Source organism: Tribolium castaneum, chromosome 3 (genome assembly GCF_031307605.1).
Source record: "Tribolium castaneum strain GA2 chromosome 3, icTriCast1.1, whole genome shotgun sequence".
NCBI classification, from domain to species: Eukaryota; Metazoa; Arthropoda; class Insecta; order Coleoptera; family Tenebrionidae; genus Tribolium; species Tribolium castaneum.
In genome coordinates this window covers 12,986,387-13,012,949 of record NC_087396.1, presented here as the reverse complement: position 1 = coordinate 13,012,949, position 26,563 = coordinate 12,986,387, and the positions used below count along the sequence as shown (strand labels likewise).

At 35.3% G+C, this 26,563-nt stretch overlaps 1 protein-coding gene across 5 annotated transcripts in view; it reads right to left on the bottom strand.

Moving 5' to 3' along the window:
• The window catches only part of fra (frazzled), a 31,368-nt gene extending 4,833 nt beyond the window's left edge, over positions 1 to 26,535 (bottom strand). For 3 of the 5 annotated variants that reach the window (XM_008197597.3, XM_008197596.3, XM_064355746.1), the window contains exons 1-12: positions 26,300 to 26,535; positions 6,466 to 6,628; positions 6,271 to 6,407; positions 5,531 to 5,966; positions 5,334 to 5,478; positions 3,394 to 3,554; positions 3,230 to 3,345; positions 2,630 to 3,092; positions 2,300 to 2,582; positions 2,041 to 2,247; positions 1,704 to 1,992; positions 1,288 to 1,652 (exon numbers count right to left, since the gene is read on the bottom strand). In XM_008197597.3, the coding sequence (XP_008195819.1) occupies positions 1,288 to 1,652; positions 1,704 to 1,992; positions 2,041 to 2,247; positions 2,300 to 2,582; positions 2,630 to 3,092; positions 3,230 to 3,345; positions 3,394 to 3,554; positions 5,334 to 5,478; positions 5,531 to 5,966; positions 6,271 to 6,407; positions 6,466 to 6,628; positions 26,300 to 26,426 (2,892 nt within the window). In that variant the 5' untranslated portion in view covers positions 26,427 to 26,535. The remainder of the gene's footprint in view (positions 1 to 1,287; positions 1,653 to 1,703; positions 1,993 to 2,040; positions 2,248 to 2,299; positions 2,583 to 2,629; positions 3,093 to 3,229; positions 3,346 to 3,393; positions 3,555 to 5,333; positions 5,479 to 5,530; positions 5,967 to 6,270; positions 6,408 to 6,465; positions 6,629 to 26,299) is intronic. The other 2 variants (XM_008197595.3, XM_015981612.2) reach the window with 2 other exon arrangements.
• Between the last annotated feature and the right edge of the window lie 28 nt (positions 26,536 to 26,563).

Below are 26,563 nucleotides of genomic sequence, written 5' to 3'. Positions count from 1 at the left end.
AGAATAAAATAGTTTTCCAATGATTTTTACATAATTTCTACCGTCTTGAGTAAATAAAATTTATTTTCGTATCAGTAGTAGTAAGTATTTAGAAGTTTTCAAATTATTCGAGAATGCAAATTAATGCAAAGTGGCAGTGTACCTATTTACCTTTTGAACAATAATAATTATTACTGATCTATCTGCAAAAATCTAATTTACAGGTCAAAAGTCATTGAAAGAGAATCGCTTTATTTGATCAATTTGGAACTAAAGATCCGATTACTCAAAATCTCTAATTAAATTTTCTATAATTACACAATTTAATTTCAGATTAAATAGAAGGATGTAAAAGCGATTGATCAAATTGAATTTTTTCACATTTCGCTTCCTTTTCTACTAAGAAAAATTAAAGCATCAAACCGATACGCAAGGAAACGTCCGAAATAAGCCGTTTTTAACCAAAGTATAACATTAATCGTTGTTTTTTTTAGTCGCTTCACAACAGTTTCCTCGTTTTTCAACAAGAAATTGTCCAAAATGAATTGTTTTCATCCAGTTTTCTTCAAAAAAATAAAGCAATTTAAGGTTTTCGGAAACATTTTTGAGCCAGAAATTATTTAAAATCAAATAAATAACTTCAACAAAATTGATGATTGAGTAAATTTCTTCAAAAAGCTTTAAGCGAATTTATGTTTTTGACTACAAGCTTTTATCGATTTTAAACAGGTACTAAATAATGGTTTCGCGTTAGAGTAAAGCGACAATAGGTTTCCGGCTACAGGTTTAAACATTTTTGAGTCAGTTATCATCAAAAGCAAATAATTTATACAAAATTCATAAATGAGTCTAAACGATTTTATCTTTTTTACCATGAGTTTTGTCGGTTTTAAGCCAGAAATTAAAAAAAAACAATTGTTTTTAAGTAAATTGGTGCTTAAATAATAATGTTTTTGGCGTTAGAATAGAGATTTTAGATTTGATATTTTTGAGCCAGTTACCATCAAAGAGCAAATAATTTCTACAAAATTGATAACTAAATCGGCTTTTTCAGGCAATGCCCTCTTAAAGATTTAGGGCTCAAGGCGACCGCAAGGTACTTAGTCCGCCTCTGGTTCGAAAAGCAAGAAAAACAATGAAAACTTCTATCATTTTTTACAATGCGTTATTTTTGTATAAAATAATGGAACCTTTTGGGTCAAATTTTGTCAGTAGGGATCAATAAAATCACCTCAAAAAAGCAACTGCGACATTGCCAGAACGAAGGCAATAATCTCCCGAGTCTTATACAATGTTTATTCTACTAACCTGGCTTTTACTAAGCGTGGTGTCCGTCCAATACAACACAACGGACGTGGCACTTAAAATCTGCGCTTTGAGCCCCACCGGGGGTATCAAAGGGGGCGACGGTTCAGGCGGGGGCTCATCTTGAGTCCGCACAGTTGTATAAACCGGAGGTCCGGGCCCCATTTGATTTGCAGCCCTCAAACTCAGAACATATTCGGAATTCGCCTCCAGTTTATCGATAAGATAACTGCGGGTTTTTTCGTCCAACTCTTGCGTATACATATCGGGGATTCCCTTGCCCCAGCCTAAAATATAATTCCGGACCCGGATATTTTGGTTGGAGGGTGGCGTCCACAGAACGTACAACTTGTTGGAAGTTGGTCGAACTAAAATAAACAATTAGAAATCGAAGAGACAATAGTACCAACTTCTGGTACCTCTCAAAGGCCCAGGTAAGTCAGGTACTCGACTTTCGTCTAGGTCGTTTTTGTACGTTTCAACAGTGATCCATTCGGTTGGTGGGCTAGTACCATTGACATTAATCGCCCATAATTTGACTTGGTACTCTGCGCCTCGTTCCAAATCGTTTAGAACGTAAAATCGCTCGTTGGCTGAGGTGGTTACGGTTACGCCCTTTTTACCCTGTTTCCGGTACTTTAACTTATAACCGGTTATAACCCCATTTTGGTACTCGGGCGGTGGTGGTTCCCACCGGACTATAACCGTCTATAACAAACAACTAGCACCTTTTTCACCCCCAAAAAATTAAAGTACCGTGCTAGTGGGCTCCAAAGTAATGTTAGAGGGTGGTTCCGATGGGGATGCACTTAGGGTTCGTACGATTTTTTCGTCAGTTGCCGCCCCTGGTCCATTCTCATTTACCGCAACCACCCAAACACTATACTCAGTGTAGACCGATAAACCGACCAGGTGGTACTTTAATTCAGTCGTATCGATATTATGCTCAACCGAAGAACTCGTCTTAAATAGAAAATTTAAAGAAAAAAAAATTAGAAAAAATTACAAGTTATACCTCCATGTAATACACCATGTATCTCAAAATATTGCCGTTGGGGGTCTCGGGGGGGCGCCAATTCAGATAAATCGTCCGCGGACTCGTCGCATAGGCCACAAAGTGTGTTGGAGCACTCGCTACGTGCTCCTCTGATTGCGTCGTAACTGTCAAACTTTCAGACGACACCCCCGCCCCCACGGAATTAATCGCAACCACTCTAAAGTGATAAACTTTACTGGGGGTGAGCCCCGCAATGTTGATTTCTTCGAGTCGAGACCTGCTCGTGTTCTGCACCCGCCACCTAAATAAATAAGTTAAAGTGGGGCGGACCGCAGACTGAACACCCACCTTTCGCTGCCCTCCTGCCTGTAGTAGACAGTGTAAGTGTGGATGTTGTCGCTGTTCACCAAGGGGGCCCTCCAGCTTAAGGTGACGAACCGCGCCTTGACGATGGGGGCCTTGAGGTCCTGCGGAGGCCCCGGGAAGCCCTCGGTTGTTTTGGCAACCGAGCTTTCGGCTGTAATGGACGTGGAAGAGGGAGGGAAAAAAGCATGTTGAGTATCACCCAAGTTAATATTATCGTAAGACTCGCTACTTTTCAACGAGGAAAAAGCTCTTTGAGGATCGTAAATCGTCTGACTGGAGCTAGATGAGTCTTGCATGAAATTTTTACGGCGTGCAAAATGACCAAAGTCTACATCGCCAAGTCGGGCGGAACTGTCGGGTTTCAAGTGGGAGAAGAGAGTGAAGGACTGCATTTGGTCGATGGGATTGTCGCGATTTTTTTTCGATTTTTTACGCTTTTTCGGGCCTACACATGCACACACCATGCAGTTAGTAATAAATCAAGCGGGGACGAGGAACGGGACGGGAGAAATAAAAATAAATCATAAATGAAAATTCAACTTAAATATTGTATGCAACATTGATTTTTGAAACGATACTAACCTGGATTTAGCACTTTCAAGCTGGCCGCCGCTTGGATATTTCCGGCGGGGTTTGAGGCAAAACACTGGAAAATACCTGAATCGGAAGGCATCAGGCCCATTATTTTTAAATTATGACTGAAATAAAAACATCAAACAGAATATCGGAGGAAAATATCGTCGTACCCGTTGACTATTTGATAATAGTCGTTCGAAATGATAGCTTCCCCGTCCTTGAACCAACTGATTTTGGGTTCAGGGTTACCGTAAACGCTACATTCTAATTCAATGTCTTTATTTGCATTTTCTATTTTGTCTTGGGGTTTTTTCCTAAACCTAGGAGGCACCTGAAATATCGCCATTACTTAATACGAGAAATTAAATCAACTAAAAATAAAACAGTCCCATCGTTTCCGATACAATAATTTTTTGTAATTAAGACTAGACAGAACAAAAATATGAAGCTACTTGGTGCTACAAAAATGTAAACGTGTTTTCAAAATAAAACTTGATTTTATTTTTATGAAACTCCTACAATTTTTTTTGACAAAAATTAAATTTAATTCATTACCTGTAATTTTTTAGATTATTGTCTTGGTCAAAAAAATTTAATACATAGTTTAAAAAACTTCAAACAAAACACACAAAAAACAAAAATATTATTCGTGAAAAACAATCACGTTGTTAATGCACGTTATCATTAATCAATTAGATTTTTCAAAAAGTAAATAAACAATAAATTGAAGTGGATCATTATTTACTAAAAGTTTAATTTTGTTCGGTGGTATCAGTGTCATATTTACATACTCGTATGAGCTAAATAAGCCGGGGGCGGCAGAATTTTAGAGAAGGCAAAAATTTCATTATATTCATTAAAAAGAACTAGTAAATAGACGAGTTACATTTTTAAAATTTTCGTCGTAGTTAATGAGTTTTAAGAAGTTTTTAGTCGTAACAAATCATATTATAAAAAATTCACGAAGAGTTCTAGAAAAAGCCTGAGTAGTAAGTACACAATACACAACAAAGTCTTTGAAAAAAGTAAAAAAATAGTGTAGACATGACCACGTTTTTTTGAAAAATTAAAACTTCTGAAATAAATTCAGGGTAATTTTTTAAAAGTTGTTTTAGAAAATATAGAAATCATTTAAAAACCCAGTGAACGTGTAGTGACATTACAAAGAACTTTAATTTAGTTTTCAGAACTACATATCTTGCGTTTGTGGAGAACTTGTACAAGAACTGGGTTTGCTAAAGTGATGGAAAACCAGCTAAGGATATTCCTGAATTTAGAGAAAATCAACTGATAAAAATAATGTTGAAGTTAAAAGCAGATACATGTTTACTGATTTGTTTTTATCAGATTCCAATGTTCGAAAATTGATAGAATTTATTGATGTTTGAATAATTAGAGTTCGTTATCTTCTGTTGTATTAAAAAACACCAATATCTGTTACAATTTTATTTTTGGAATTTTTTTATGTATGCTGTGGTGAATAAAAACACTACACCTCTGAAAAATCGACTGCAGAGCAAACAAACTTTAAACAAAAATTTGTTTTAAACAATAACAAAATTTTTATTTGTACAAAAAAACTTAAAATTTTTATCGCCGTAACTTTTCAGAACAAATCTTTTATAATTTTAGGCACAGACTTTATTAGATAACAACTTTTTTATCGAAATGCATAAACAATACGCGAGCAGTTTATGTAATTTTCTGCACGTTTGACTCTCTTATCAAAAAAATGTGTCTCCAACAAAATTTTACCATGGCCTCAAATTATCATCTCATTTTTATTTTTTAATTTGCGATAAAGTCTGTTTTTTGGAATATTTTATAACGCCATGATCTGTTTTGTAAAACACTCCAATTGTGATTACAAATTATTTACTTGTAAATACTGCAAGATCCTGAGGAAAAATCAAACCCAACAACGTATTTTATTATCTCGTGAGAGCAACATGATGCGAAAACATTTGTCTGTCTGAGGGCGTGATGTTTGCATAAACGTGAAAAAATCCGATAAATAAACCGAAGGTCTCGCCCTATTGCAGCAAATGCATCCCGATAACGACAGTTATCTCCCAAAATGCAATTTTATTGATTCTGCGGGGAAACTCACTTGAACCTGAATTGTGGCGGATGCATCTAAACTATCTTCACGATTCGCAGCTCGGCATTGATAAGTCCCGGCATCCTCTTCCTTAATATTAGTAATTCGTAAGGAACTCGTTGACCCGACTTTACTAAACCTACTATCCAAAAAACTGCAACAAAAAGTGTAACCCCAGTCCAGCAAATCGGCCTATTTCAACTAACGTCATGTCGATGGTCGACCCATCTTTCAGCCATGTGATACTCGGATGTGGATATCCATTAGCGGCGCAGTCGAGGGACACGTTCTGCCCCTCGACCACCACAGCCGACTTGGGCCTGGCGATGAAAGTCGGGGGCACAAAGTGGGCCTCTTCCCGGTCCCCGCTCACCGTCAGCGTGGCCTTATTGCTCAGTTTGTACAAATTCAGGCCGGTGGCGTTGCACCTATAGGCGCCCTGGTCCGACTCGGCAACTTCGTCGATTTCCAGCGCTCCGGAAGGAAGCAAAGTCATCCGAAGCTCGTCGATTTGCAGCGGCCTTTCGTCCTTCAGCCAGCGGATTTTGGCGGGCGGCGCCGCCACCACGTGGCACGCGAAATGGGCCCTTTGGCCCTCGTACACGCGGAGGTCGCGCGGCTCCTCCAGAAAGCCCGAGATACCTTCAATATTTATGAGTTATCGCGTCATGAAAAATGAGGGAGCGCATTCATTAATTTTTCCTTTTGGAAGCAAATTGCTGTTTATCCCGATGCAAATGATAAGCTCAGGCCCGAAAAATAAATCATCTGATCAATGGCGGGATTGTTTGTTTTGGAACTTCGTGAAAAGTTTGAAAAGCCGCAAAGCTAATCAAAGGATTAATTCCAAATTAGGCGTTGCCGAAATGTAAATGAAATTAATTCGGTGAAGGCGACAAAGTTTGTGAATTTTTCGCCGTAATTTGAATAAATGAATTCTACTCACTGGCTACATTCAGCGTGGCCGCTTTGCTCACAATGGAGCCGACGTTCGGCAGCGAAGCCATGCATTGGTAAGTCCCCGTCAATCTTTGTTCTTCCAACACGCTATTTATATACAGTGAGCCGTTTGTAAGCTGAGACCTAGAAGTAATTCGAGTCGTAGACGGTTTAATTAAATTCATCTTTGGTGAATCGATACCTGTACAGATCGCCCAAATACGTCAGTTTTTGGCGGTCCTGGTCCAGCCACTGGATCAGGACGCTGGCTGGATGGGACGACTTAATGACGCAGTCCAGAACGGCCGATTGCCCCGATTCCACGACTGTGTCCGTCGGCTCCACCGTAAACTCCAGCACATGACCTGAAACGAACAAAACACCGGCTTTATTCGCCCGAATCGTAAAACTCTCAAGTAAACAAATACTTAAAACGGGCGTAAAATACGAAAAATTAAGTCAGGGAGTGGCTATTACCGCTCGAAATGGTCGGTAACGACAGCTGAGTCCGGTCAACCCTCGGAATACACAAAATTGGAAAATTGGCCCACATATGGTGGGACAACAGTTGCTCTTATCGGTAAATCGTTATTTATTGCTGACCCCTTATCTCAGCATGTGTACATTTGTTAAATTTCCAATCAATGAAAAGTCAGACGTGATGTGTCATAGGGGGCAGGGGTCCGAGCTAGACTGGCTCAGAATTTTAAATGTGGACGGAATAATGAATAAACTGATTGCTCTGTGGCATAATTACGGCTCTGCGTGATCAGATTTTATTTAATTTACGCCACCAAACGAAAATAAGCACGATTTTTCAAAAAACATCAAAGAGAAAACAATTTCCTAAATTGTAAAACTGTACAATAAAATAAAATCTTCCCATCGTACAATTAGTTTCAATTCAATTAATCTATCCAATAATATTATCGTTTGATTCAAAAAATTGGAAATAATTGGATAGAAATTCTTTCATTAAAACATAGTATAACTTCCGGTGAGTATAACCTGATCAAAGTGTATTTAAAAGTCCGATATAAAAATTAATATTGTCTGTATTGCCAAGAAAGTTGATGACTAATTTTACGTGTGGGCAAGTCTACCGGACTCAAAATATTATTTTAAATTTTTTAAATCGTATCATAAAACTAATTTGATTCAGTTTTATCTTAACAATTTTTATTGTTTGTGTGAGGGTTTCTAACGTAATTACCTAAGTAACACAGTAAAACCTCTCAACAACGGACACCGATGGAGAATTTTTAATTGTCCACTAATAAGAGGTAGGCAATTTTAATATTTAAAAACAGGTATCTTTCGTATTAATTAATTATTATTGAACTGCCCACAAAACATATTCAAATTAAAACAGCAGCAAAAATATATTTTATAAAAAATATTTTACTCGCACGCAGAATTCTTGGATAAATTTTAATATGATAATAATATTATTATAAACATTTCATTGTTAAACTTATTATAACAATTTTTTTTTAATAAAAAAAATAAATAAACTGATCCCTTACAAAATCTTCAGTTTTTGTTTGGTTGTTTTTAGGAGACAATAATTTTTTACAAGACGCATAAACTCAGATATTTTTTGAACAGACGCAAAATATTCAGACAGCATGATTTTACTGTGGTGCTAAGGCAAGTTTCCGCTTTATCACTATCATCTTCATCAATCTTTTCATCATGTTTTTCTAAAAAAAACTGCGTACACTCCTCGACATTTAACTCTCCATTTTCGGTATAGAATTTTTCATCCATTATTACAAAGTCCATGAAATAAATGTACGTTCTTTGCGCCACCATTTTTTTTCATTCTCTCCGTTGTAAGAGGTAAATTTATATGTTAATGTAAATGGGGATTTTTTTCGTTCGCGTCCGCTATACAGAGGGTCCGTTGAGAGAGGTTTCACTGTATTAAAATAAGTTTTAAAGAAAAACTTTTGTTACTAATCCTAAAGAAAGCTAAAGGAAAAAAAATTCAGGACGTTCTTAATAAACTCCCCCATTTTTATGAATAGCTTCGAAAAACCCTTTTGAAATGGATGAAGGAAGAGTTGAAAATACTTTGAAGTGTTGTATGATAATTTGGTTCCATTTTTGTAACGAAACAGTTGCTTTTTCAACAAAATAACACCAGAAATTTTGTTCGTAAAGTCCGAAAACTGTTTCGCTCTATTAGCTTGGGGAAAAAATATGTCAGCTAAAGGCTTTTGTTGCCTTAGTTTAAACCCTTTTTGAGACTCTTTAAGGAACGAGAAAGTTTGCTGCTAAAAACAGATAAATTTTACGAAAAACAGCTAAATCTTAGCGAAACAGGTAAGAATAAATAGTACCTAAACAATAGAACTTCATACAAAACCATCTAATACATAATTTGTCTAACCCTGAAGACAAATGCGCTATAAACTTGCTGCATGCATATCAAAAAAGTTTTCGAAAAATGGATCTTGGTGCTTTCGTTATGCACCAGAATTTATCACTTAAAACGAGTAAAAGATTCAAAAACATAAACAAACATTTTTTCTTATTTTATTCAAGTAGTAAGTAGCTGGTAAACAATTTCAATTTGTTCATTAATGAGAAAAGTAACGGCTGCTGCGATTTTTCTTCATATTATTTTGCCCTCATTTACGTGAATTAAGTTCATGCAAGTTGGGCACCCTTCTCCTGAACTGGAGCTGTAGTAAGCTAATGAAGTGAACTTTTACGTCATAGGAAAATTAATCCGTCTGCTGAACGTCCGCCGTTTCCAGAATAACTCGCCGTGTTCTTGTAAAAATCCCCTCCCCCACCTTGGCTCGTTTTTTTCTTTTAATTCCGACTTTATGGCTCGAATTTCCCTCCAGGGTGGTATAATATAAAAGTTTCATTTTTGAAACATGACCCGGAACTTTCGACACGACACCAATTTCCGGTCAAGGGTGCCCAAAAATCGATCACGCTCCGGTTCATTTTTTCAGCATCATGTGTCTAATAGGTCCTTGTTTTAAACCGGATGGCATGCACAATAGAAATGCGATATATTGCTGTGCTAACATGACGCGGTGCGTTGAAATGCCCCTTTGTCGAGGAGTATAATGGATTCAAACATCTGTTGGGAGGACTAGAGGTCTACGCTTCTTATCAACGATCTGACATCTCGGTGTGCATTTTTAGTTTCATATTTTAATTTATTCCGGGACAAGATTTATTGACGCCATTTTCGAATCGTAATTACAATGCCTGCTGCTTCTAATTGAATGTTATTTTCGTACAGCGAGATTGCACAATAAATCATATGTGGTGTTACAAAAATTTATTCAATGGGCCCGCTGAATACAATGCCGCTGGGCAAGGCACCTCAAAAATATCTAATTAAGCACACACGTCCAGATCGCTTTTTCAATAGGCACTTCCACCTCACCCTGTATACGATTTTACAAAAATGAGATAAAAATCAAATGAAATATTCATAGGGTTTGGTTGGTTGAGGTTGAAATATCGCCCCAGGGGACGGCCCAAAGTTTAAAAGTTTGCAAGATGCAAATCTCCGGTTAATTTTTCACGCGCCTAATTGTTGTCAAAGCAACCCTTTCCCGGCAATTACTCCTCTGAAAGGTAATTCCCCCTTTTATAAAGTCTTAAACCAGCGTTTGCGATTAATTGGGCGATTCAGTAAAACGTAATGTTGGGGCGATTAATTTCACTGAATTAATTACAACGCCACGATAATTGCAGTCGATTTGGTTGTAATTTAGCAGCTTATTTGCGCAAAAAGATAAACGTTGCACTTTTGTATGTTAATACTAATTGGAGATTAAATCAATCGGGCCATTATCATAAATGAATAATTTAATAGGGATGGTAAAAAAGGCCGGGGTGCCGTTAGGCAACAAAGGAGCCGGCGAGCGTCTCAGTGATAAATATTGCAACAAATATTGATCCTTTTGTGCCTTTCTCTCCACAATTATCTGCGGCTGGGTAGACTTTGTACCTTACTAGACCAGGTAAGAGTTTGAGTCGTATCGATCATATTTGCATATTTACCAGTTTTTCAATTAGAAAAATTGAGGCGATGCAATCCGGCCAAAGCGTAACCGACACGGAATAACTCGATTACCGCGATTTTATTCAAGCAAATTTATCCGATTAAAAGCAGGTAGGTTTTTTCAAGCGCCAATCGAGCATTTCGAAAAATACTTGTATGGGTCAGTAAGACCGTTAAGATAAGGAACAAAATAACTTACGTAAACTGCACCCAAACAAAGTGATCAATAGTTGGACAGTTTTGAGGATTTCATTGGTTAGCCATGTACTTTGACCGGAGTTTAGCAATTGCAATGCGCTTGAATTTAAACGCTGCATTTATGCAATTCACTCGCATAAAATATATTTATACATAAAGCTGATTTTCCCACGATTTAATTCCCAATCATGAATAAAACGCAAAAACAAATCGCGCAGCGAAAAACGCCTTTGCATGTCGTTTAGAAATCCTGAACAATGTCCTATTATATTTTCAATTAGGTGCACAATTTTCTCCCATTTGAATGCTAATAACGGGAGCGAATGACAATGAAGACACTCGCGATGAAATTGAAGACGGACAATTGTATCACTTCAATTTTTCCGCAAAAAACCATCGCTTTGTTCGGCACGAGACCTAAAATTGGGTGATGACTTTGACTCAATAATTCTAGTTGGTCTTGGTCCAAGCAGCCTATGTAAACCTTAAAACGAGCAAAATGCAGGTGTGGGTTGGGCGGAAACCCGCCGCAACTTGGAGCATTTACCCCACGAGCATTTCATTTTTAGCACGTTATTTCGGTTGAAAACTACCAAGGTACGAGGCTGTCTCGGCACTAAACCTCCATAATCGCGATAAAAGTCGCAAGTTTCAGTTGCCGCATCATTGGGCGCCTCCCTTTTATCAGATCGAGCTTCCAATAAGTGGAATAATTCATGCTTGAGCCAATTAACCTGAATAAATTGATAATAATTAGGAAAAAATCTCGCTATTGTAATTAGAGCTAGACAGTGACGTATCATTAAAATTCTCGATGCACACAGATGGCATTTTAAACAGGCTCCTGCTTTAGCAGATGCGAGCTTTTTTCAAATTTATTGTGCGCCTAATTAATCCATCCACTCAGAAAACACGCCATCAACTTTTTATTTGCCTACTAGCACAAATTCGGGGGCATAAATCAACACACAACACCAAACCTGCAGTAATTAATTTAAAAAAGCGCTTCTAAGGCACCGGTGCTGTTTCCCAGGGCGAGACGCGCATTTCGACGCCTCTAAACAATTTTCAGTTTCAAATTAGAGAAGCTGCAATATGGTTATGGTTTTAATTAAACCCAACGAGATCTCGTTATTGTTTGCTTAGATAATGCGAATTACACAGCCCGGGTGCACCAGCGAAGAATTCCTCCAGCAATGGCTTTGTTATTTAATATTTACTACGAACGGCTCATATTTGAAACTAGAGCACAAACAACCGAACAAGATACTTCAATAACTTAATAATTCACATAAATCAAAAGGGAAGTAAAACAACAAGCAAACGGCGTTTTTCCCTGGATACATGTAAATTTCATCAGCATTAGAATTCTCGCAGCGTCAGGCTGGTCTTTCCATTAAATCCTTCAATATGTGTACAACGGTGGAAGAATGTGGCGAATGCTGTGACATATGAATGGACCGACTGCCGTGTCCCTGAATTAACAATCCTTCCACTCCTCGATGGGCAAAGTGATATGGTTTCAACACAATAGTGCTTCTAGGTAGTCACTTCCTCCACTATCTCGTCTTGTGCTTGATTGAATTATGTATTAATCCCGCAATTACATTCCCGATGCTGATTCCCACGCCCCTGACGTGAAAAACGGCGTTTAAATCCTTCAGGGATTTCGCAAACATCACGTAAAAAACGAAGTGCTCCCGAGAACTATTAACTTTCACACCTTGTACGACCCCCGGGTGCGAAAGTTTCGTCTAAATCCTCGAACTCTAAAGCTTAACTTTCAATAAGCTTTCTCTGCACGGGTCAGATATAAATTCAAGGGTTTGGAGTGATATTGAAAATCAACGAGAAAGCTTGATTATAATACTCCGGAGAGTCGCCGCCGGAGCGAGCGCTACGCATGTGGCCGGAAATTATCCATTTCGACCCCAAAAATGGGTTTACGAACGGCGGGCGGGTGATTTATTGTGTTTCTATTTGTACCGTATTTATAAATGTCGGAAAAAATCCGGTTCCGGAGATGTCAGTTACGTTTCAGTTAATCTTTGCTCTTGTCAGGAAAGCAGTGTGATGGTGACGTGTGGTGCAACTTGAGCAAAAGTGAAATAAAATACGCCAGACATGGAGGAAAGTCATAAATTTTTTTGATGCATGGTTCATGGACACAAATTATGACCTCTTCACTCGAAAATTCCAAAAAATCAACTTATGATAAATGTCGTTTCATTAAATCAATGTTAAATTATTATTATAATAGAAATTCAAGATATCTGTGTAGTTTTATTTAAATAAAAATTAGATGAGAACAACTGCAAAAACTCACTCGTTTGAATCAAATAAAAATTTACATTGAATCAGCGAAATTTGAATCCTATTTTTGAGAGCTTTTAGCTCTCCCCCGTATGGAGCTTTTTCCATAATTCCATTCCTACGCCAATTCCTAAACCTAATTTGAACGAAACTGATAAAAGCTGATAACCGCAGATCAGAGGTAAAAATAACTTCCAATTTTTAGGTCACAGATTCTATGAAATTTCAACAAAAACTGATAAAAAATACCAAAAAAAAAACAAGAAATAACAATAAATAATCAAAAATGTGAGAAATGTTTTGCGCGATTTAGAGGGTTTTTTGACTTAGAAAATCACTAACATTGAAAGTTTTTCCAAAGTGGTATATACAAAAAAAGAAAATCTGAAAATTTGGTATGAAATGCGTTGTTCTAAACTGGCTGGCATATTTTTCTTAATTTATCCAGTTCAGGAATGGTTTTTGAACATTAAAAATCGCTAGATTTTACGAAAAAATAAAAATTGGTATGAAATGGCTATAAAATAAAAATATGAAAAACAGTGACAATCATAGGTGGCTTCGCCCACTGAAAAATATTCATGTTTCACCAATGACCATGGCAAAGATAAATGATAAATGAGCAAAAACCACAATTAGGCTCCAATTTAAATTAATTACATATTTTAATAGAGTAATTAATTGCCATTATCGATGTCCATTTATTACCTTTATTATTTTGTGTCGCTAAAACTAACATTAATAACATTTATATGATAAACCCGAGGCACACCATCAAAGCAAATATTGGTTCGAGTATTACCCATTTAATGTCCATCAGGAACTGCACGACCAATATAAAAGCCGTTAATTTATTAGTTGTGGTCGTAAAATTCAAAAATATAAATTTGAAAATTTATAAGCACTACCGCAAGTAAGATTTATTAACCTCGTAAAGTATGTTAGTGGTTTTTTAAATTTTTTCTATTGTAATAAAAGAAAGGTAATCCCCATTATGTGACGTAACATGATTTAACCGCCGCATAGGCGGGATTCTGTGAAAAATGAGAATGCATAATTCTGGCATTTTTTAATTGATTTATTAGCATAATCGGTTTCTCTTTAGCCCACATGTGCAAAACGCCAGGCAGGTGTTAGAATCAAGGCAAAAAATAATAACATAATAATCGTCCTCGTCCACATAATAGATAGTACCAATAAATTAATTTCAGATTCATTATGAGTTGACGGCCTCATATGAATGAATGCGCTATTGCCGCCCACCGTAAAGAAAGGGCCATGATAAAGTGGTTACGTCGTTAATAAATTATCTGTTCATATTACAACGTTATAATTTACTGATTATTTATCGAGACCGGTATTATTAGGATTTGCAGGACCAGTATCCATGTCCTTTAACCAAAATACATCAACGAGCACTAAATGAAAACGATGACAATCTCGGCAGGTAATTGCCAGTTTTTACGATGCAATAATAAGAATCTGGTTCGAACAAGGTTTATCAGATCCTTAAGAATGACAATCACGTGTCAATATCCAAGGCAAGCTCGCAACTATTTACATGACGCCAGCCCCACAAATTCCGGTGATTAACTCAAAACCCCGGATCATGGAGAGGATTTACACCCCAATTTGCTGCTCCTCAAAATTATTGCCGTTGTATACCCTTACACACAATTCCAATTAAATTTTCCATAACAACATAATATAAAAATTGGTTCATCATGAATATCTCACAATGTAGATGAATAAAAGCGCATATTGTAAAAAAATCTGGTTATTTTGCAAATTTTTCTTTATCTTTCGTCCATACATTCCGATCATTGCTCTCAAAAATTCCCATAAAATCATTTTTATTCTCATTTCAAAAGAGATTAATCCAAGATCCCGGATTTTAGAGATTTTGAGCTCTCATTGATTCCCAAAAAAAATCTACTAATTATAAAAAACGAAATTAAATTTTTCATGAAATACAAAGCTTGTTCATCGACTATAATTTTATGTTAATTTCTCTTTAAAATCGTTACTTCTTAAATGATATAATAATTACCTGTTCACCTATCCAAATAGATGAGAGGAAGGATGAACCTCCTGCTTACCGGAAAGATATTTCATATAGATTTCAGATTTTATCAGTTGTTATTAATAATTTGTCTTATTTTTTTACTCACATAACATAACTAAATTATAATAAACTGATAACGATATCAAAAAAAGTGATGAAAAAAAATTAATTCAACTTATAAATCGGTTTATTTAACTAAAATTAATAAAGTAAAGCGCTTATCAATATTAACAATATTTTATTATTGCTAATCCGAACTTCTACGGCATTCATCATATTGTATTTAACAATTAATATTTTCCAAGTGTGATTTATTTTTCACTTAAAAACTCACTAGTAGGGTAATGAAAATAGGAAACGTAACAAATAAAGTCGTCTAAAATAAATCATTCTTGCAAGTTCGCAATATTTAGAAAGTTTTACTGTATACTTAACAATTAATTCTCAAAAATTTGTCCAAAACGAGGTAAAAAAATTTTAAAGTTGAGGAAACAAAATAGAAGACTAGAATATACTAAAATTATGAACAACAAAAGGACATTTCAAGTCAATACTGTGGAATATTGTATTCATCTTTAGTTATTTATAAAAAAAAATAAGAAAAATAGTAACGAATAAATCAATCTATACCAAAATTGAGTCTGCAGTTACTACCGATCGTTGTCTATTTCACCCAACTTAGACAGTTTTTCAATAAAAATAGTCATAATTTATTAATGATTTAATAATTAAGCACATTAGGAAACACAAAAATTAAACTTAAACCTTAGTATTTGTGATTTCTCTCAATTTAGAGCGTTTTTAATCGAGAAACTCACTAAATTCATTGTATATATTTTGACAAAAAAAGTAGAAAACTTTATACAAGTTTCATTTGATTCACTAAAAAACGTACTTATTTCTAGACCTATTGACAAAACAGGGCAGAAAATCGTAAAATTGGGTCTTGAAGTGTCTTTATTGCGAAACTTTGAAATTTTAGAGGAATGGGCAAAGCACTTCTCCAAAATGAGTCACAGATTTGCTTTCAAATCGTTCGAAAAATTAAATTTTGTTTTGTGGGTTTGTGGTAAATTGAAAATTTCAAAAAATGTTTATCTGCAGTTAAACTTCTTGTATAGCCAGAACTTTGAACCTGGAAATACCTTGAGAGCCCCTTGGCGGCGACTTGAAAACTCCTCGATCGAGTATTCGTGAACCGTCTTAATTTAAAGAAAAAGCCTTTCCGCCCCATTCCTCGTATCCCACCCCTTAATGTAACAAAGCTTTCTTTGGCTCCACGATCGTGTTCTTAATTCCGCATCCGCGTCTAGTTCCGAATCAATCAGAAAGGCTGAAGTCTCCGTTCGTACTGTTTGCGTGATTCTCTGTGCAAATTTACTTTAAACTTTTACCAAATAAGATTTGAAAAAAAGAGGAAATGAGACGTCCGCCGCCGCCGCCGCCTGACGAGGCCGTTGCTCTATCAAATCGTCGTGAAAAATGCGCACAAATCACACGATTTCGCGTTATCCCCGGTGTAAATTGTTGTCGTGACTGGAGTTTGCGAGTTTTCAATTGGGCTGTCAGCAGATGGAAAACGTGCAAAGCTAGTAGAAATTCATACGATTGGGTTTTCAGACTATTATGATGTGTGAGGGTTTTATTTGCGTTACCACTTTTCAGGTGCGGATGTCGGAATAATTTATGATCGCGCATAAAAGAGGAATACATGGTTAATTAACACAGAAGCGCGGCAATAAACTACGGAATCGGGCAAATTAAGTCGTTTTTCGTCTAACTGTACTGGGAAAGAGACGATTTAATTGGCGCGGATCACAAGATATGACCAGCAAAAGACACAGTTATGTCACTTTTGCAACTCTGTTGATTGTAAATTTCGGTTTATGAGAGACCGAATTAATTTAAATTGGGCTTTACGATCGCGAATTACGAGCTGTTCACAAGACAACTGCTACTCCTGACAAGCATTTAATTAAAGAGAAAATTATTTCAATTTCCAAAAATATTCTGGCACACTTGCCTTTTGACAAGTTTACAAATTAAAAGAAAACCACTTATTTTAACTTACAGTTAAACAGATTTTCAATTTTGTTACGTTCTGACAAGATCAAAGAGGAAATGAGTGATATTTCTCTTTTATTCACAACCGATACCAAAAATTGATTTTAAATCGGATTTATTTATGAATTTTATTGAAACTGTATTATGTTGGAATACATCAAACCCCTTATCGAAAATGAGCAGATCTGACTCTGGAGCCATTTTTAAGATACATCTCTGCATAATATACAAACGTAAATGCAATCATTTTAACAGTTTAGGAGCAAACTTTTCTCGTAAACAAAGTAAAACATGAGAAAAAAAAAATTGGATCCGCTAAACACTTAATTTTTACCGCCACAGTGTGTGAGAAATGCATTTGGTAAAAACTATCAGAAAAGAAAAACTTATTTTAAAAAAAAATGCGTAAAATTTAATATAAGTTAACCAAATATCTAAGTTTTTAATTTGAACAAGGAAACATTATTTTTTAGAAAAGGGACGAAACGGTTTATTTTCGACTGAAAGTTTTCTTAAAAACCCCTTCAACTTTGGCAACATTTGTGTTTTACGGATTTATTAAAGCATTTTAACAAGGATTTAAAAAAGATAAAATAACACAATATTAAAAAAAGTTATTCCTGAGGTTATTCCTATTTTCACTGAACTACTAACAATTTCTTTTGGAAGATTTCTTAAAAAATACAATATTTAGTGTCTTCTTTTAAAGTAATCCTACAAAAGCTTAAACTTGGGAAAAACTGGTGTAATAAATATCGTTAAAGTTTGGAGTGTGTGGAGGCGTAATTTAGTTACCGTTCACTTTCTAAAATTGCTTTCAAAAATAATCGATCAATTATGTCAATTTTTTCAATTTACCTGTAAAAGTGTCTTTTTGGGCGTCGTTTAGATCTAGATCGGAGATAAAAATGAGCAAAGTAATAGCACGAAACGTTTCTTTCTATGTAAATTTGGTCGGGCCACGCCAACATTAAATGAACTTTGCTTCATTTGAATTGAAACTGCACATGAAACATGATTTATTTCTCAAAAAAATAAATCTAAAATTATCATTTAGTGAAATAATCAATGAACGTCAAACACTTCCTTGTATCGTCAAGTTTCCTCCACTACATTGATAAAATGTTTGAACATGGCATGCCTTCCTTCATTGTGTAAGCACTTTTGACGTCGAAGATAGCCAGTATTGGATAAATGATGTTCACGCTAGCGTGTAATTAATAACCGATTATCCAAATATCGTCGAAGGCTCTGACCCGTGACCAAAAAACAATGCTCATCCGTGGCCGAAAACAAAAAAGGAATTATTGACGTGTTAACGGACGGCAAAACAATAGATCACCGCCTTCGGCTTGATCCCTCGCAGCTGTCAACTAGTAATAAATGACCCTTGGTCTTCCAACCGATCAAATATTGAGAGATATCTCTCGGATAAACAACAAAACAGTAAAATTATTAGCGCCGAATCGAAAACTCTCTCGACAACATTTTCTCATTCCGTTACGGAATTAGGTTGGATGTTCGGAAATGTCAGTGGAATCCCGACAAGCAATAACGTCACGGTCTATCGAAGGAATTGGGACAGAAATATATGAGTAAATGTCAAGAGGCGCAAGAATTATTGAACGTGCATGAAGCTCGTTATTCAAGCAATTAAAAAAGTTTCCTTGTTAAGCCCCATCAAATTATTAAAATTGTACGGCCACAAATGGCTCATACAGACGAGTTCATTAAATTTAATTACGAAATTATTATTGGGATTAAAGTTACAGAGATTGAGAGTTGATGTAATTGCACTATAGGGAAGGCAGTGCCAGGCAGTGTTGAAAATTCCTGACCCGATAACGGAAGCACGTCAGAAAAGCTCTCAAGGGATAAAAATCCAGCTGAAAACTTGCAAACTCAATGACAAATGACTTTTATCTCTTGCACCTACATTGAACAAAAGTCGGGACATGTGAAGACACGCCAAAATGTGCTAGAGATAATGCACCCAATGTAATAAAACGAGTGAAAAGAACGTGATAACGTAGTGATCCACGCTGTTATTCATAAACTCCTGCAGCGAGATTACATTTACGTATCGCTGCCTATTATTTTATTTCACGGCGTGCGAACTTAAAAGCTCGAGAGGAAATTTCCTTTCCCCGGTCCAATTTTTTTAATCCGGCCCGAAAACCAGCAAACGTCAGCCTCATTTGTCACGAAATTCCAATATCCAAATTCAATCCTCCGAAAAAATAGTTCCGAAGCCAGGCGTTACCTCGAAACTTTAAATTGCTGTTTCTATTTAGCGAGGGTGGGAACAATCCCTTTCAAGTTAGCAAATTACGATTGTTTCGACGACAAAGCCTCGCCAATTCACGATTTCAATCCGAAAGTTTACCAAATTTCCGACACCTAAACAAAACTTTATTTAATTGTAACGCGGGAGAGAAAAATCGGCAAACCGAGCAAACCACCCCTAATAAAGTCGATTCAACCCTCGCCCGATCGGATTTTTCCTTTTATTGGCTCCGGCCTTAAAAAACGGCCACTCGACTTGCACAAAGAGATTCTTTTGTCTGTAAGCGTATTCAGGGTGGTGCTCCACGGAGCATAAATCATTACCGACAACAGGAATAAATTATCAAGTGGCTAAAACGCAGCTCTTTTACTAGAAAGATGATTTGTGCGCGCTAAAATAGTAACCGAGACTCGTTTAGCCACACTGCGAGATAACGCTGTAAATTTAGTCTTGTAGAGAAGTTAAGTGAAATAACTCGGCTTTTTGGAACAGAAATAGACGGCGTTTGGGGACGCTGAACGCGCGAGGAGACACGTGGGTGCGCTTCCTTCCTGGATCCGGACCTGGACACAGTAATTTAGTTTCCACCACCTTTTAACGCAACAGGAAACACATAATTTAGTTTCAACAGAAATCTTTGTCGAATAATTAGATTAGTATTCCGCCGAGTGTAAAGGTTAATTCGCACCCAATTTAAACGAGACAGAGACGAGTCTTATTTACCGACACCTAAAATTTACGATACGCTCGTAAATAAAACATCAATCTTCGGACTCGGCCATGACGGACCATCAACACAAATATTTGATAAGGAAAATCAATTTGTTATGACGGGAATGACACGAGTTATTCCAGAATTTATCAAACCGTTGCAATTTAAATCCGACGCATTCCACAGCAAGTGATTCCCACAGTGATAAAAAATCGCGTACTAATTGTATAATGAACTGTTAAACGTTCAACATAATTATTAAAAATTAATCATGACATGACTTGATAAAAAGGATAAAGTGAATACATATTTATGACATACGAGTACACATTAATATAAAACATGAGAAAAAACTGAAATGGAAACTGAAATTGCCGACGTTTAGATTTATTAGCAAATTTTCAAGATGCGCACATTTGCATAACGTTACACTAATTTTCGGATTAATGTTATTATAAAAACACTGATAAATCTTCAAGACAAAATGAAAGTCTATGAAGAAACGTCCAAAAATCATTTAACCTGATTTTTAAAAAGTACGTAAATAAACTAAATAAATTAAATCCGAAAAAATCTGTTAAATTAACTTTAATGTACACGATAATTACTACAACCTAATTACGAGTACCTATATTTTACTTCATTTAATTTAATTTTATCAAATTTCCTCGAACTGGAAAATTTTCATCGTTTGAAACGAAGAAGTTGAAAAGCTTCGAAATTTAACAAATAAATAGGGCATATTTCTAAAATCACTGTATTTTTATCTTAATTAGGTACAAGTAAGTTTATCTTGCTTTACAAGATTTATTCATTATTGTTTAATTTTTTTGCCGAATAACAACCCTCCTTATTCAGTTTTTCTTTAATATTTTGACCTAAGTCTAATAAATTTTTATTTTATACTTGTAATGAAATCAAACAGGTAGGTAGACCTACTCAAAAAAATAAAAATTGCAACACCAAGAACGTGTAAGAATTTTTTAAACAATAATTAAAATATCCCGAAAAATAGAAACTACTTAACTTAAGAAAACATTTAAACATTGGAATTTTTAAAACATTAAAAAACACTGCAACAGATAGTCAGATAACCAAAAAATTAAAAAAACAACACACTGGTGAAAACAATTAATTGTTAATAGAAGCCTCCTTACCACTTGATTAAAACTATCTAAATTTTAATAATTTTTTTCGTCAAAAAATTCCTATTCTATCTTGGGACTGCAATTTTTATGGTACTAAGTTGATACATTTATTTTTTATTTATTACTTATTTACACGTCACAAATTTCAGGCGATTTAACTCGTAAACAAATAGACCTGAAATTATTTTTTTGATAATGTATATCCTTCTAGAATAACTGAGTGACTAAAAATAGTGGTTTGCAGACTGAGAATAGGTTTTAGAAAAAATAATTATTCCCTAAGCCGTAGATACTAACCCCCTGCCTCACCTAAAATTATTTTCAAATAAGGGGTGTTTCGGAATTTACAATACAAACAATTTTTTTTAATGGAACACCTTATATTTTTTGCATTCTCGGAAGTAGCCTTTAGAACTATTGATTTTGGCCTAAACTCTGGTTGATTTTTCTTTGTTTTTGAAATATTTTATTTTTAAGGAAATCAAGTCGTTTTTTTAATTTATTTTTCAAAAACTAATATTAGTAGAAAAGTACAACTTTCACTACTTTAAAGACGAATGTTCAAATTTCAAGGATATAATTTTTTGTTAGCTCCCTGCAATCAAGAAAATAAAAAAATAAGAGGTTTGTAACTTAAAAACATTAAATAGAACACCCTATTTTTTATTTTTGCATATAAAAGACCTTTAAATTGTCTAACTAAAAACAAAAACAGATAAGAGTCTCTTGCTGATCACTCAAAAGGTATTTAAACTTAAACATTACTAAAATTATTAAAAGTTATTAACGATTGTTTCAGTAGATACCACAGTGAAACTGATAAATGTATTTTTCATTCATAAGTTCAGTTTTCAAGAAAACAGTAATTTGGAGAGACTAATCTTTAAGTTGGGTTGAAAAAGAGGTCCTTATTTTAGATTGACTGCGAAACCTCGAAACTGTAGTAAACGTTCGACGCAGTTAACTGGTGGTCGTAAAATCTCCGATAAAAGATAATGAGGGTGTAGAATAGTTTCATTCAAGTATTTATAACCACCACCCACCGTTCCGTGTATAGTTTTATGATCGCGTCACGATTTTCTATTTTAGCCAACAAAACCGTCGATTTTGATCCACACCGGAAAATTTTAATTGGTCCATTCGCCTGCAAATTTACCCAATCTGCCCACATCAATTAGATCAAGTCCAGTTTCCAATTGTCCGGATGGATACCCACGTTTGCGTCATTTACGGCTCTGTCTTGAACCTGTAGATGGCACAGCTTGATTTATGTCAGCATCTCACCCCATAAAAATGCCTCTTTACGAGCCTCCATCCCTTTCAGCTCGATTTAATTTAAATAAAAGAATAATATACATTCCAAGACGTGATTATCATGGCGATGTTTAAACATTTGTGGTTTCGAGTAGAGTTCCTTTATTGGGAGAGTTGGGACACTGAACGTCAAACCGAGCCAATTTTGTATTATGTGGATAAGGTATATATTTCTATCCTTTTTTATTAAAATTTTTGTAAGTAACTTATGACAGAGGTTTATGTCGAAAATAATTTCAAGGTTATAATTTTTGTCAAATGCATAAAATGACATAATTTAACGTCAAATTTAACCAGGGACGTAGAAAACGTAGAAATTTTGGGATTGCTATTTAAAAAAAGAAAATAATTGAATACCTACCAATATTAATGTTCACATTTCTGAAATTTTTCGATATTTATTTTAATATTAAATACATAACTTAAAACATACTTCAATGCTAAAAATGTTTTTCTTTCAGTCACAATTTTTAGTTAAACATCTCGTCCCAAAAATTGGTCATCAAGGACTCTTCATATTCCCTGTCGTTTTTTTAAATTTTCTAAAAAATGATATTAAAGGTGTTCTCGTATAAAAAACGTAACAAAATCGTGAATTTCCAATAACTTTATAATTTGAAACAGAATCTAAAGTTCACGTAGATGCTAAAGGCGACCAAGCAGTGACATTTTCAACTTTCCTAAAAATTAGAACCAATTTTGGGTTCAAGTACCTACATATTTTATAAATGCGTAGACAAATTCCCAAAATCTCATAGACTTTGTACATAACATTATTTTGACAATCCACTTTTCCAAATGCTTGTTAATAATAAACGTAAAACTTGGCAGGAAAGGTTCAGTTTCTCTCTCTTTCATCGCTGATTACCATTTCTTAATGTTAAAAAAAAAATGTTTGTGCTGAAGAGTTTAGACGTAAATTCTTGTACATACAAAGAAATCTCTTTTAAAATTTGGAGTTCATATAAAAAAAACAGTGAATTGACGACGACTGCCAGTCTAAACCATTTCTAAACACAGTTAGTTGACGAAAAATGGAAACATTTTTTGACAAATTTTATTTGACTGTTCGCCAAATTTCAAGTGTAACACCACTGATTTCTATCCCAATTTGTTTTTTTACACATTCCAACTGACGTAAATAAAACAAAATTTCGAGAATTGACATTCAGTGTTCCAACTCTCCCAATATAGGAACTCTAGTTTCGAGGGGTGTTTTGAATTTTCCCGTTCCGTGGCAACTACACGCATTTTTGAAATTGATTCGTACGACATTTTTTATTAGAACAGGGCGGAATAAATTTAGGGATATTAGAGCGACGAGTTCTTGGGTGAACACCGCATTTTCTATGCACACATAAAAAGTTTTTGCCTTTATAAAGGGTTTGCGGATACTGCTGCTGGAATATAAATCTCTATTACAGGCACAGCAGGATGCGGAATGGGCAACAGTTTGAGTGTCAGGGGTTCGGCGGGAGCTCCACCATTATCTATCAATCAATCAATAAGGGAACAATAACGAGTGTACACATAAAAAATACACGCACGAAATTCGAACCTCGACGTTGTTATAAATAAAAACTGGGTTTTTTGCCGCGACCTTAACCTACCACCCACCAGTCACGAGGCGATTTTTGAATGAATTTGAGCCATGTCCCAATTTCGGTTACTTTCAGAAAAGCCAAACATCGATTTGGAACGCTACTCTATCACTGTATTGAAATATTAAAGAGTTTAAAAGAATAGGAAATGGCTTTATTTCCTTTTACAGAGATAGCCTCTAACTTATTTCATAAATAAATTAACGGTATCAATAAAATACAAAGCTGGTTTATAGTGGATGAGGATACATTTATTTTATACCCAACAATGAAGAAACCACCATAGTGACTAAATTACGACGCCATAAATTTAGTCAGATCTTTTATGCAACCTAACATTAATTAAAGGTGATGACGGCGATGTCGATAAAATGACGAAAAAATAATAATAAAGATTACCAACAACTGTATAAATAACAATGAGGCTTGGATTAAAAAATCTGGACGAAAATTATTACTGAAATATTTTCCAGTCGTAATTATAACAAGCTCGGAGCAATGCCAAGCATGTCCAAGCCTCTTATATTGGATACCAGACATTTTCCTAAGCGGGGAAGAACGCTGAATTTTCATGAATAATGTGAGATACTTGAAATAATTTCACCAAACTACGAATAACAAATTTGGGACTACCTACATCACAAAAATGTTCAGCTTTTCGCAATTACAGCTTTTCAGTTTAAAATACTCATTCATCACCCGCGATCAAAATGTTTACAAATAATGAAACTTTGTGACATTCTGATGAATGAAACCAAAGCGCCTTTTGATATCTGGGTGTCGAAATGGCTACTTTCGACTGAAACAGCCAATTTGAGCGATTGCCACAAAACAAATATTTGGTGTTTATTTCCCAATTTTCCCAGTTTTTGAATCGAAAATTAATCAGTTGGTTGTACAAAACAAAACAATTAGTTATCGAAGGTTGATTCAATTCAAATTATTAGATAACGGCTTAATTCACTAATTAACACAAGTGCACGAACTTTGTCAGGCGAAGATTACATTTTTGTCTCGTATCGTAGAAGATATGACGCCACAGTTATATTTACAAATTTTGAAATAAAAAATCAAAGATTACAACACCTTAATAAACTGATAAGATGTAAAGATTTACGACCGACTCACTTTATTGAAGAAATTGCGTACTTTGTGATAAACCAATGTTAAAAATGGCCAAATTGAGCGGCAGACTAAACAACTTATCCAAATGCGGAATCGAGAGAAAAGTTTTGTTTATTTAACTGCACACAATGATTTTGTAAAATTGGCAGCCGGGATTAATCCAGGAACAGATCAATAATTTCTAATCCGAGCAAATTAAATAAACAGTGCACAATAACGCGAATGTTTATTATTGGATGTCATACTCTCATAATATCCTTTCAGTATCCTGTTTGCATTCCACAACTTACAGTGACTTTTATTAGCAACACAAGTGCAAAGCGTGGGCTGAGTTTGTTGTAATTAAGTGACACATTTAGTTTTTATCTTCCTGTTTATTTCACCTTCCTTGATATTTATTATTAAACGGTAGTAAATAATAATACGAGATATGAAAATAGCCCATTTTTCTCACTTCCGCTCAGACCCGACTCAGGTCATTAACGACTTGATTCTTATAATTAGATTTTGCTCTTCATTTTGGAAAACAATCCCAAATTAAAATTCAGGATTAAATTAGACCAAAAGACGATTTTACGGCTTTCTCAAAACTAAATTAGACTTTAAAATTTTTCTTAATTATCCGAAAGAAACTTTGCTCCTCTCCAACTTTTCGTAATTAAGACCGTAAATTAATTAGTACGAGGAAGAAAATAAATCCAACAATAGCCGCGTGTGACATTTACATTGTCAAACGTGACAGGTGTAAGACCGGCACACTGCGATCGGCACCAAAAACCGAAACTCCGCCAAACACCCTGTATAAACAATAGCACAAATCGATGTTTACATCCGATTATGAAAATCCGTCCAACAATTTGTTTATTTTGTTATCAAAGGTGGTTCGAGCAGCAGACTGTTGGGCGCCGCAAATTTTTCTAAATAAAACTCATCCGCACTCGGTTCTAATAATAAATAACAACGACGTGAATTATTAAAAGTTGCGTCACAAAAACTAGAAATAAAAATATAAACAAGAAAAAACTCGTGATTTGCGACAACAGTCGGGTAAAGCGTGCCCAAAATTAACCACAACGCAATTTTGCCAATGGTGGAGAGACTTTCATACATGAAACGGCACGAAATCGGCGCAATAATTAGAAATAATTGTTTAAAAAACCATTCTGTTACCTTGTGTGTACGTCAAAATAGAAGCCACTGTTGCGAATATCACTAAACTATATTTACAATAACACGCATAATTTATTAAAGTCATTGTTTTTATGCCAGCGCAAAGCAACAAAACCACCACTTTCATTACATAACAGCGTCTTTTTTTTAATTATCACAAAAACACACAAAAGTTCTCTGACCAGTGTCGCTTGCTACTCCAATGCCGCCATATTTTGTTCTACGCCATGTTATTTTTTTCAAGGTTTGCTTGATTCTAGTAGT